The sequence below is a fragment of the Pavona decussata genome, unplaced genomic scaffold, assembly GCF_977016875.1.
Source record: "Pavona decussata unplaced genomic scaffold, jaPavDecu1.1 SCAFFOLD_13, whole genome shotgun sequence".
Lineage (NCBI taxonomy): Eukaryota > Metazoa > Cnidaria > Anthozoa > Scleractinia > Agariciidae > Pavona > Pavona decussata.
The window spans coordinates 167,501-180,000 of record NW_028145436.1 but is presented as its reverse complement, the minus strand read 5'-3'; the positions used below and the strand labels follow the sequence as shown (position 1 = coordinate 180,000).

Genomic DNA, 12,500 nt, shown 5'->3' with positions numbered 1-12,500 from the left:
ACGTTGCTGGGGAAAAACTAGACACTTTGCATCAATCAAATCCGCAGTTATGATTATTAATTATTAATTATCGTCTCCGATAGAGACGAAACGCGTCGGAAATAAACTACAAGAAGTACTTCTTCTGTTATGCTGCTTACTAGTCTTTGTTATAAAGTTAAAAAAATAAAATCGTTTAAGATCATTTTAGATCATTTTAGGTCATTTAGATTCATTTTAGATCATTTTAGGTCATTCCTTGTTTTAGTAACTACATGCATTTGGCCGCTCAAAGGCAGCTGTTCCCTCAGATCAGATCTGTTGATATGTAACAGCATGATTTTATCAATTAAAAGTTCTTTTGGGATTGGAAAGCATTAAATAATGTTCAACTGCATAAGAACATGTATGGTAAATGTTTAAATTAGCATCCCCCTTTAAGGCTAAAAATGAATTAACAACCCTGATCCTTCCCCTTAATAACTGAATATGCTGTGTTTCATTTTATCCTTGGTTTTAATTTTTATTAATATGTAAGATAATGAGTACAAAACTAAGGGAAATAAAATTTAAACCAATCAAGGATAAAACTGAACCACAACACGTACATGCATACACAATACATATTTTGTCATCAATCTGTTCAATGAATATTAATTATTTTTTAGCATATATAAGTGTGAAGTACATGTACATGTACAATCACTAGAGAATGGCCTTTTTGGGGACATATCCCATGAGGAATGGTAAAGACAGTTCTTGAAGATGGTCACAGATTACTTTCAAAGCAGGAAATTAAATATGCTCTGCACCAACTTTGGTTCAATTGAAACAAACATAAAATAAATGTCATTTTGAGGCCAAAATTCTGAAGACTGAAATCAGTGACTCAAAAAAAGTACTTAAACCCCCTCTCCTCGAAATAGCATTAAATTAAAGTTTATCAACAGTATTGTAAGTTTCACAAACCTTAATTATTCTTTTGGCTCTTATTTCTGCTGCCATCTCTTTTCTGAACCTTGGCATGTCGTCCTATAACCAAACACACGTGTAAAATAAACTGCAGATAATAAGTTCATATGCAAATAATAAAAATAAGTGACTATCAACAAGTTAGTGTCAACATTAAGAGGGACACTTAGTGATGGGAGTAATTTGTGTGTCAGATTATGATTCACCTGTGGCATAAGAAGACACACAGGGTTTGCACTGTAAGTATCCTTGGGGACTCCAATTACAATTCCTTATACTTTTAGTATAAGGAATTATACGGATTACCTTAAGGGGCAGCGGGTGTTTTCACCTCATGTCCTGGCAAGGCGTCTTAATCTGTTTCCACCGACATTAATCTGTCAGAAAAAATTTGCGCATGTGTAAGTACACCAAAGATTAGAGGTGGTGAGGGCCATCTTAAAATTGTCATCAAGTTGTAATCAACGCGCATTTCATCGTCCACTGCACTAAAAATGCCTTTGTTTTACTTTAAGGCAATTATCACGTGAAACTCGATCGATCGATAATTTGTGCCTTGATCTGGTCAATACAGACCAGCTATAATGACAGACTGTAGATCAAAATGAGCGAGAAAAGTTGACTCGGTGGGTCATTCAATAACGTAAAAACACTCTAGAAGAAGAAAGGAAACAGATCGAGACAAGAATGGAGAAAAAGGATTCAAAAGCGGAAAATGGAGAATTCTATCGCAACTTAATCATACGCGTATATATATACCACAGCATACTGGGGTGGCAAACGACGTATTACAAAGAAATCGTGAAGTCAAGGAAAAACAACCAGTTTTTTCGTTGATTTCTTATCTTAGAAATTGATGATATGCAATGATTGTACATCATTGAGTTGACTGAGTAGAAGTAAAATCGTTGGATATTATAATGGTTTGTGTCAGGTCTGTTGTATTTAAATGAGGGGCAGTTCCTGTTAATATCACAGCAAGCTAGCAGGTCTTAGCAAACAGCACTGGTTCCCTTGTTTTTAAAACCACACCCCTTTTTTAAAAATAATTCAGATGTTGTTGTATTGATCCATGGATATTATAATGACAAAGCAAGACAAACTTTACATCTGCTGTGACTCCAGCATGTTGCATTTCAAATCTGTTATGAGCAGACTATTGTATTTTCCATTTTTTAACTTTGTGGTTTCCTGTAGAATTAAATGAGAGGCAGTCCCTGTTAATATCACAGCAAGCTAGCAATTAGCACCGGTTCCCTTGTTTCTTGGTGAATTTAAAGATCGGACAAAATAAATCTATATAGGTTACTATAATTACAAAAAATATTGCTTTAAGTTTTACGCACTGGACGTTTCTAATTTATGATTTTGGTTGATTATTTTAAGTGCATTTCGTGGTAATTTAGAGGCGTAAATGTCACAATTTTCCAGGAGTGCATGCCCCTGGATCCAACCGCCCCACCCCTCCTCCACCAGTTGGCTCACCTTACAAAACGCTGGGTTACACTGCACTCGTGGGTGTGCCACATAGAGTACAGCCTACGTTTGCTGATTAATAATCACATATAGCTAAAAAAACATTTGGGTAACAAAACATTCGGTTGGTTGGATCAAAAAGCAAATTAATATACCTCAGGGGCACCCAACAGATCGTTTCAGTAAATTATCTGTTCGGAAGGCCCTTAATCCCCTACAATTTTCTAAAGGGAAATTTCACCACGAACTTTCGTGATGTGGGAAATTTAAGGCCTAGTGTTTTCGGATTGATAAAAATGTTGTTTTCGGGGGTACCGAAAACAGGTCAGCTAAGATTTTCAGAAAGGTAATAAGGCCTAGGGTTTTTGGGAAATGGACAAGAATGCCCTTCTAATTTCGAAAAGACTCAAGTTCCCTTAGAATAACTGAACAGGTAAAAAATATTATAGCGCTGCCTAAAATGAACCTATAGAGCTTTAAAGTCACTCCAGATCGCCTAAAATAACGTTTCAAAGGATCTGAGATAAAATTGTCGTCGGGTGCCCCTGATACCTTCTGTTCTGAAAATGAGTCAGTGGATTGTTCAGTGTTCTATTTAGTCACATATTTAGGAGTGCAATTTTAAGGACCGCACTCATGACCGCACTCCTCCACTATCAGTAGCGACCTTCAGATCAGAGCACGAGTACGGGATTGAGTTCAAGTGCGACTTTCAAATTTCAGACTAGTCACGTCCCCAGAACTCTCACTAATTCCCTTTGTTTATCAGCGCATAAGGAGGCCTAAGAAACAAGATTGGTGCGACAAGCAGTTATTTGAACCACGCAAACTAGATTTGAAAACTCGTACTCGCACTCAATCTCGTACTCGTATTAAAATCTGAAGGTCCCTAATGTTATGACGCCTACCCCCTGGACAATTACTTTGGCGATGTACACTGCATGATCATGTTAGTCGACTTTTTGCCAGGCTTGGATTAAATATTGTGACTTTCTAACCAAACGCTCTTCTGTTTTAAAGTAAATCGTTTACGTTTAAATAAGCGGGCCTTACCTTGGTTCGGTCCATGGCCCTTTATTTGTTTCGATGCAATGCCTTCCATTTCACATAATAAACACGCGCCAATTCCTTAGCAGAAGAATGCGTCCCTCTTTCTTTTAAAAATTGTCTTCGCATTTCTCTGGTATCCCTTCGTTTGCAGCCTTAGAAATCCTCTCCTTTTTTCCTGGCCCCAGTTGTTCAAAGGCCGGATAACTTTATCCAGTGGATAAGTCACTATCCGACAGTTTCATTCTGTGCAAAGATTTCAGTATTTCCTCGTGCACAAGCAAATATGCACACTCTAACCACTGCTTAGTTGGGGAATGTACGAAAACCGTGCACAACATTTAACGTGAAGTATATTTTAGACGCTGAAGAGTGCCTTATCCAGCGGATAAAGTTATCCGGCCTTTGAACAACTGGGGCCTGGTGTCGTGCATCTTGCGCTTTTCTTTTCATGGCATTTTCGAAAGGGCGCGCTTATTCATCTCGTTCCCGCTAAACTGTGGTTCCTGTGACTTATATATGAGCCCGCATATCCATTCCACGATAGTTATGATTACCAAATTCGAATCAATCTCGAACCCAGAGTCTTCAGGCTTTTTGGTCAGCGGGGCAACGCCGGGAAGACTCTGGGGACATCGAATTTTATTACCGCAGGATTTCTGCGGTAAAACAATGGAAACCGTTACGGAACAGCCAATCAAAAAAATTGAATTTTTTCGATGACCCCAGAGTCTTCCCGGCGTTGCCCCGCTGACCAAAAAGCCTGAAGACTCTGGGTACGAGATTGAATTCGAATAGGCAGCGGCTTATCGCAAAACAACGGGGTAGGTACTTCATATATGGTAATTATGAAGTACCTACCAAAACAATAGAAAACATTCGCTGACCCGGAAATGTATGTACAATTAGTAGATCTATAGCGAGACGAAAAGATGGTGATTAGTTTGTAAACTTTGTGCATAGGGCGCAGAAAGGCGGAGGAGTCACATCTGACAAGATTCAGACCAATGTTTTCTTAATGTTTTCTTTTTGAATCCTTAAGAAAAATATCTGAGTGCTGGCTTATATAAATGTCTCCGCTCTCAGGCCCGCAAATGATCCCGGCCCGCAAATGATCCCAGGACCGGAAATGATCCCCAAATTGAACCGCAAATGATCCCTGGACGGGAAATGATCCCCATGTTGGACCGCAAATGATCCCCGATCACCTTACCATAAATATAGAATGGAATGGACTCAAATTTGGACAGTGGATTTAAACTTTATAGAATTCCTTTTTTTAATAACACCACTCGTTATATTTAAGATATCTGCATGCAAATTTCTCAACTTTAAAAATTATAATATTATTATATAGCAGCACAGTACAACAGAACAATTTACCTATAAACTGTAACATACATGTATATGATGCACTTATACCATAACAAGGGCCTAAAATGTGCACGAATTGTACGAAACTATTCCAAATTAAAGAGCGGGTCAGTTAAGACTTTCACAAGTTTTATTTTATTTAATTTTTTTTTTTCGAAAAAGGAAGGAGAATCGGTCAATGCGCTTCAGATGGCGGTCAAATCTCACTCACTTTCGTCGCCTTTGTTCTTAATCGGATCTTAGTCTTAAGCATAACGTTTAAGCCTCGGTCGTCCAATACGTTATCGCGTAATATGTTGATTTTGTCTTTCGTTTTCGTTTTGCCGCTAGTTGGACTCCCAGTCTTTTTTTTTTTCTATTTTTTTTTACAAAACACACTGTCGTCGGCATACCGATTTTGCCATCCAGATTTTTCCTTGATCATTACAGGAGGCACATTGTTTACGGAAGTGCTGTTGATAGTTTAAAACCACATTTTCGGTGCAATACGAGTCTCACCCATCCCATTGTAAAAGTTCACAGCAATCAACATTCACTCACTGCGTGCAGTCGATTTTTTCCGGTTCACTCAAAAACCTTCGAACAATTGAATAATCCGGAGTAAAATAAAGTGTTATCGTCGATGTGCAGCGAGTATTAAACATGACGAAGCAAAGGCGACACACCCGATTGCTCGTCCTTTACTGGCGATACATCCGAGATAAGAATGGCCGAGTTCAAAATCTCCCTCTGAAGAAATTTCTATTTAAAAAATATATCAGAGTGCTGGCTCACGAAGCAAAGGCGACGCACCCAATTAGTTATTGTTCTCAGGTGACACACCTGATAGCCTGCGAACACACACGTATTTCCGGCTGTCGAGAGAATTCCGGCGGAGAAAATATCGACAGCCGGAAATACGTCTACGTTCGCAGGTTACACGCCTGAGAGAACAACTGGCATGTATGTTCCAGTTTATATAAAAAAATTGTTCTGTTGCACTGAACTGCTACATTATAATTTTTAAAGTTGTTAAATTTATATGCATATAGCTTAATATAACGACTGGTGTTATTAAGGGAAAAAAAAGCGAAGTGTATAAAATTTAAATCCACTGTCCAAATTTGAGTCCGTTCCATTCTATATTTATGGTGAGGCGATCGGGGATCATTTGGGGTCCAATCTGGGGATCATTTCACGTCCGGGGATCATTTACGGTTCAATTTGGGGATCATTTCCGGTCCTGGGATCATTTGCGGGCCGGGATCATTTGCGGGCCTGTACAGCTCTTTTCTGTGTTTATGAAGGGAGCGGGTTTTTCTAATTCTAAAAGGCGATTTATAAGCGATATTTAGCCGATAAAAAATATGTGTAAAATATTACAATCTACAGAGGTGAAAAGATCGAGAAATTTTGGTGCCAAAGAAAAGACATGGCGCCACATGCCGCTTTTCGCAGCATTCCGTAGTTGGGCAACTCGTCATTTGCTTTTCGGCGTTGGCTTTCATTTATCCGCAGGGAAGAGTGAGTGGTTGTTGTTTCGCAAGACAAGTCAATCTCCGAGTGCGTTTGTCCCAATGAATGATTGAAAGCCAAACGACCTTGAAGCAGTGGATCTGTTGCGTGATTATATCCTTGATTTTAGTGCGTAAGGTAATGAAGGCGGCTGGAAATAGCACACTGAAAAAAAATGATGAAAACTCACGTTGTTATATCAGTATATTTTATTGTACAATAATTTGTATCTTGTAACTCCCAGTAAGAGGTTAATAAAAATTGTAAGTAAATTGTATCACTGTTTGAACGATTCTGTGATTTTTTTGTCGCTTATCCCCCGGACTATAGGTGATGGGCAAGTTCAAATTCATTAGACCTAGAGGGGTTTGAATGTTCATCGATTCGCACCTCCACATTTCTCCTGGTTTCCCCGATGTAAGGGACCGATCGTTTATTACGTCCGGGGGGGGGGAGGGGGCTGGTTTTCTAAAAAATCGAGTGTATGAAAATTTTACCCCCCCCCCTCCCCCCTCCCAAAAAAAAAAAATCTTTCAAACAAACGTTTTACTCCCCACGGCAATGACAGTTGGAAAATTTTACCCCACAACCCCGCCCATGGTTGGCCTGGTGGTTGAATTGTTGAGAAGTTCCAGGGCACAACGCTTGGTTACATGCGGGAAATCGCTAGCTCTCTGAATCTGAACTGGCAAGAGAAACAATCAGAATTTAGGCGAAATTCAAGTAAGGGAACGTACCTTAGAATATCTCTTCAATGTCTTGATAATAACGATGTTTTGTTATTGCTGGAGTCTATTCTTCAGTCGTCAAAAGAAGGTACACAGAAGATCAACGCAGCTCGGGGTTTGAGAGCAGTACAGATGCATTCGATGTATGGATGTGGATATAAACAAAGAAACAATACAATGATTGCTTCACTCAGTCGCAGGAGTGCTCGATCCAAAAACATGCAGAGCGAAATATAAATTTAAGATAGAAAATGTAACACAGTTACTCGAGTTTCACGCACTAAGCGATCATCAGACTTTGAAGAAGCCTGCCATCTCTATTTGTCTTTTAGTCAATTTTTTTGGCCAGATAAACGAGCCTTCAGGGATAAACTGCTTGATGAAATACACCGTTATACACGGCTATACATGCCTATACACAGCTATACATGGCTATATAATGTATTGCCATAGATACCCTTATATAGCCAGGTGTTGCAATTTATAGCCACGTATAGCCATGTATTGCCATGTATAGCCATGTTTAGCCATGTATTGCCATGTATAGCCATGTATTTCCATGTACAGCCATGTATTGCCATGTATAGCCATGTATAGCCGTGTATTGCCATGTATAGCTATGTATAGCCATGTATAGCCGTGTTTTGCCGTGTATTGCCATGTATAGCCATGTATAGCCGTGTATTGCCATGTATAGCCATGTATAGCCGTGTATACCCCTGTATTGCCATGTATAGCAGTACATGGCAGTACATGGCAATACACGGCTATACATGGCGATAAACGGCTATACACGGCTATACATAAAAACACATGGCAATACATGGCTATACACGGCTATACATGCCTATAAACGGTTATAAATGGCAATAGACGGCTATAAATGGCTATAAACGGCTATAAATGGCATTACATGGCCATACATGGCAATACATGGCTATACATGGCCATACATGGCTATACATGGCTATACATGGCTATACACGGCTATACATGGCAACACATGGCAATACATGGCTATACACGGCTATACATGCCTATACACGGTTATACATGGCAATACACGGCTATACATGGCTATACACGGCTATATATGGCATTACATGGCCATACATGTTTATACATGGCTATACATGGCTATACATGGTTATAAACGGCTAATGGCTGTATATGGCATTTAATTAACTATTATAATAAACGTTACTATTTTATTATAATAATTTCATCGGGCATTGCGGCGTATTTTGCGGGCTAAAATGAAGAATTCAGCGGGCTAAAATATATTTTAGCCCGCTGCCCTGAGCCAATGAGAAACAAGAAAATAACGTAGCCAGCCAATCAGAACTGGAAACCACTCCAACTTTTCTTGCTTGTTTGACTGGAAGCGCTGCCATCTGCAAAAAAATTGTTTTGAGCTACAAAATGTGAAAAATGGCTAAAAAAGCTAACGAAGAAGCAAATTCCCAGTCGTCTCAGCTAGCTAGAGAAGATGACTTACAGAAACTCGTGGGCGATGATGGAAATAATGCCTGTAGTAGCTCCATGGCCGGCGGCGAGGTGAAGGTAAACAGTTTGTCTTCGTCTCGCGAAACCCGCTCAGTTTAGCACTTGCACAATTAATTTCTGAACTCTTGTAAGTGACCATGTCTTCGCTGTTTACAAAATTCTGTTATTTTTCCTTTGAAAACTTTGAAGCAAATATTCTTTCGACAAATTTTGCGGTGTTCTGTCGAAGTTTAAAGCTTGTCACGGCGAGAATGAATACTTTTGTAGAATAAAATAACTGTAAAATAAACGCCGACCCAACGCTGGCAGCGTTCAGGATATCTGTACTGTCTTTGATTCGTTTTCTGAATGCCCTCTGAAATTATTATAATAGTAATAGAGTTGATGTTCTTGGGCGTAAATATGTTTTTGGCCCTTCTCAGAACTCATTTTAGCCCCGGGCTAAAATGAGCCTGAGTCGGGCCAAAAACATATTACGCCCGCGAACATCAACTCTATTGTTATATTATAATTATGATACACTTTAATAACCCTACTTAAAGTACATACCATTGTTTTGCGATAAGCCGCTGCCTATTCGAATTTGGTAATCATAACTATCGTGGAATGGAAATGCGGGCTCATATATAAGTCACAGGAACCACAGTTTAGCGGGAACGAGATGAATAAGTGCGCCCTTTCGAAATAGAGATCGATCATGCCATGAAAAGAAAAGCGCAAGATGCACAACACCAGGAAAAAAGGAGAGGATTTCTAAGGCTGCAAACGAAGGGATACCAGAGAAATGCGAAGACAATTTTTAAAAGAAAGAGGGACGCATTCTTCTGCTAAGGAATTGGCGCGTGTTTATTATGTGAAATGGAAGGCATTGCATCGAAACAAATAAAGGGCCATGGACCGAACCAAGGTAAGGCCCGCTTATTTAAACGTAGACGATTTAATTTAAAACAGAAGAGCGTTTGGTTAGAAAGTCACAATATTTAATCCAAGCCTGGCAAAAAGTCGACTAACATGATCATGCAGTGTACATCGCCAAAGTAATTGTCCAGGGGGTAGGCGTCATAACATTAGGGACCTTCAGATTTTAATACGAGTACGAGATTGAGTGCGAGTACGAGTTTTCAAATCTAGTTTGCGTGGTTCAAATAACTGCTTGTCGCACCAATCTTGTTTCTTAGGCCTCCTTATGCGCTGATAAACAAAGGGAATTAGTGAGAGTTCTGGGGACGTGACTAGTCTGAAATTTGACAGTCGCACTTGAGCTCAATCCCGTACTCGTGCTCTGATCTGAAGGTCGCTACTGATAGTGGAGGAGTGCGGTCATGAGTGCGGTCCTTAAAATTGCACTCCTAAATATGTGACTAAATAGAACACTGAACAATCCACTGACTCATTTTCAGAACAGAAGGTATCAGGGGCACCCAACGACAATTTTATCTCAGATCCTTTGAAACGTTATTTTAGGCGATCTGGAGTGACTTTAAAGCTCTATAGGTTCATTTTAGGCAGCGCTATAATATTTTTTACCTGTTCGGTCATTCTAAGGGAACTTGAGTCTTTTCGAAATTAGAAGGGCATTCTTGTCCATTTCCCAAAAACCCTAGGCCTTATTACCTTTCCGAAAATCTTAGCTGACCTGTTTTCGGTACCCCCGAAAACAACATTTTTATCAATCCGAAAACACTAGGCCTTAAATTTCCCACATCACGAAAGTTCGTGGTGAAATTTCCCTTTAGAAAATTGTAGGGGATTAAGGGCCTTCCGAACAGATAATTTACTGAAACGATCTGTTGGGTGCCCCTGAGGTATATTAATTTGCTTTTTGATCCAACCAACTGAATGTTTTGTTACCCAAATGTTTTTTTAGCTATATGTGATTATTAATCAGCAAACGTAGGCTGTACTCTATGTGGCACACCCACGAGTGCAGTGTAACCCAGCGTTTTGTAAGGTGAGCCAACTGGTGGAGGAGGGGTGGGGCGGTTGGATCCAGGGGCATGCACTCCTGGAAAATTGTGACATTTACGCCTCTAAATTACCACGAAATGCACTTAAAATAATTAACCAAAATCATAAATTAAAAACGTCCAGTGCGTAAAACTTAAAGCAATATTTTTTGTAATTATAGTAACCTATATAGATTTATTTTGTCCGATCTTAAATTCACCAAGAAACAAGGGAACCGGTGCTAATTGCTAGCTTGCTGTGATATTAACAGGGACTGCCTCTCATTTAATTCTACAGGAAACCACAAAGTTAAAAAATGGAAAATACAATAGTCTGCTCATAACAGATTTGAAATGCAACATGCTGGAGTCACAGCAGATGTAAAGTTTGTCTTGCTTTGTCATTATAATATCCATGGATCAATACAACAACATCTGAATTATTTTTAAAAAAGGGGTGTGGTTTTAAAAACAAGGGAACCAGTGCTGTTTGCTAGGACCTGCTAGCTTGCTGTGATATTAACAGGAACTGCCCCTCATTTAAATACAACAGACCTGACACAAACCATTATAATATCCAACGATTTTACTTCTACTACATTCAACTCAATGATGTACAATCATTGCATATCATCAATTTCTAAGATAAGAAATCAACGAAAAAACTGGTTGTTTTTCCTTGACTTCACGATTTCTTTGTAATACGTCGTTTGCCTCCCCAGTATGCTGTGGTATATATATACGCGTATGATTAAGTTGCGATAGAATTCTCCATTTTCCGCTTTTGAATCCTTTTTCTCCATTCTTGTCTCGATCTGTTTCCTTTCTTCTTCTAGAGTGTTTTTCATTATTGAATGACCCACCGAGTCAACTTTTCTCGCTTATATTGATCTACAGTCTGTCATCATAGGTGGTCTGTATTGACCAGATCGAGGCACAAATTATCGATCGATCGAGTTTCACGTGATAATTGCCTCAAAGTAAAACAAAGGCATTTTTAGTGCAGTGGACAACGAAATGCGCGTTGATTACAACTTGATGACAATTTTAAGATGGCCCTCACCACCTCTAATCTTTGGTGTACTTACACATGCGCAAATTTTTTCTGACAGATTAATGTCGGTGGAAACAGATTAAGACGCCTTGCCAGGACATGAGGTGAAAACACCCGCTGCCCCTTAAGGTAATCCGTATAATTCCTTATACTAAAAGTATAAGGAATTGTAATTGGAGTTCCCAAGGATACTTACAGTGCAAACCCTGTGTGTCTTCTTATGCCACAGGTGAATCATAATCTGACACACAAATTACTCCCATCACTAAGTGTCCCTCTTAACGTTGACACTAACTTGTTGATAGTCACTTATTTTTATTATTTGCATATGAACTTATTATCTGCAGTTTATTTTACACGTGTGTTTGGTTATAGGACGACATGCCAAGGTTCAGAAAAGAGATGGCAGCAGAAATAAGAGCCAAAAGAATAATTAAGGTTTGTGAAACTTACAATACTGTTGATAAACTTTAATTTAATGCTATTTCGAGGAGAGGGGGTTTAAGTACTTTTTTTGAGTCACTGATTTCAGTCTTCAGAATTTTGGCCTCAAAATGACATTTATTTTATGTTTGTTTCAATTGAACCAAAGTTGGTGCAGAGCATATTTAATTTCCTGCTTTGAAAGTAATCTGTGACCATCTTCAAGAACTGTCTTTACCATTCCTCATGGGATATGTCCCCAAAAAGGCCATTCTCTAGTGATTGTACATGTACATGTACTTCACACTTATATATGCTAAAAAATAATTAATATTCATTGAACAGATTGATGACAAAATATGTATTGTGTATGCATGTACGTGTTGTGGTTCAGTTTTATCCTTGATTGGTTTAAATTTTATTTCCCTTAGTTTTGTACTCATTATCTTACATATTAATAAAAATTAAAACCAAGGATAAAATGAAACACAGCATATTCAG

At 38.9% G+C, this 12,500-nt stretch overlaps 1 protein-coding gene and 1 long non-coding RNA gene across 22 annotated transcripts in view; one reads left to right on the top strand and one right to left on the bottom strand.

Moving 5' to 3' along the window:
* LOC146487721 (uncharacterized) overlaps positions 1-3,650 on the bottom strand; it is a 72,981-nt gene extending 69,331 nt beyond the window's left edge. For 5 of the 11 annotated variants that reach the window (XR_014867870.1, XR_014867871.1, XM_085126449.1 and 2 more), the window contains exons 1-2: positions 3,481-3,650; positions 949-1,011 (exon numbers count right to left, since the gene is read on the bottom strand). Coding sequence is in view for 3 of the 11 variants with exons in the window: in XM_085126449.1 (XP_084982575.1) it covers positions 949-1,011; positions 3,481-3,495 (78 nt within the window). In the remaining 8 variants the exon portion in view is untranslated. Of the gene's footprint in view, positions 298-948; positions 1,012-1,257; positions 1,329-2,059; positions 2,143-3,480 lie in introns of all 11 variants that reach the window. The other 6 variants (XR_014867878.1, XR_014867875.1, XR_014867876.1 and 3 more) reach the window with 3 other exon arrangements.
* Positions 3,651-9,201: 5,551 nt separating this feature from the next.
* The window catches only part of LOC146487719 (uncharacterized), a 23,027-nt gene continuing 19,728 nt past the window's right edge, over positions 9,202-12,500 (top strand). For 8 of the 11 annotated variants that reach the window (XR_014867829.1, XR_014867834.1, XR_014867815.1 and 5 more), the window contains exons 1-3: positions 9,202-9,483; positions 11,635-11,705; positions 11,952-12,014. This is a non-coding gene — a long non-coding RNA (uncharacterized LOC146487719). Of the gene's footprint in view, positions 9,484-10,820; positions 10,904-11,634; positions 11,706-11,951; positions 12,015-12,500 lie in introns of all 11 variants that reach the window. The other 3 variants (XR_014867813.1, XR_014867818.1, XR_014867816.1) reach the window with 2 other exon arrangements.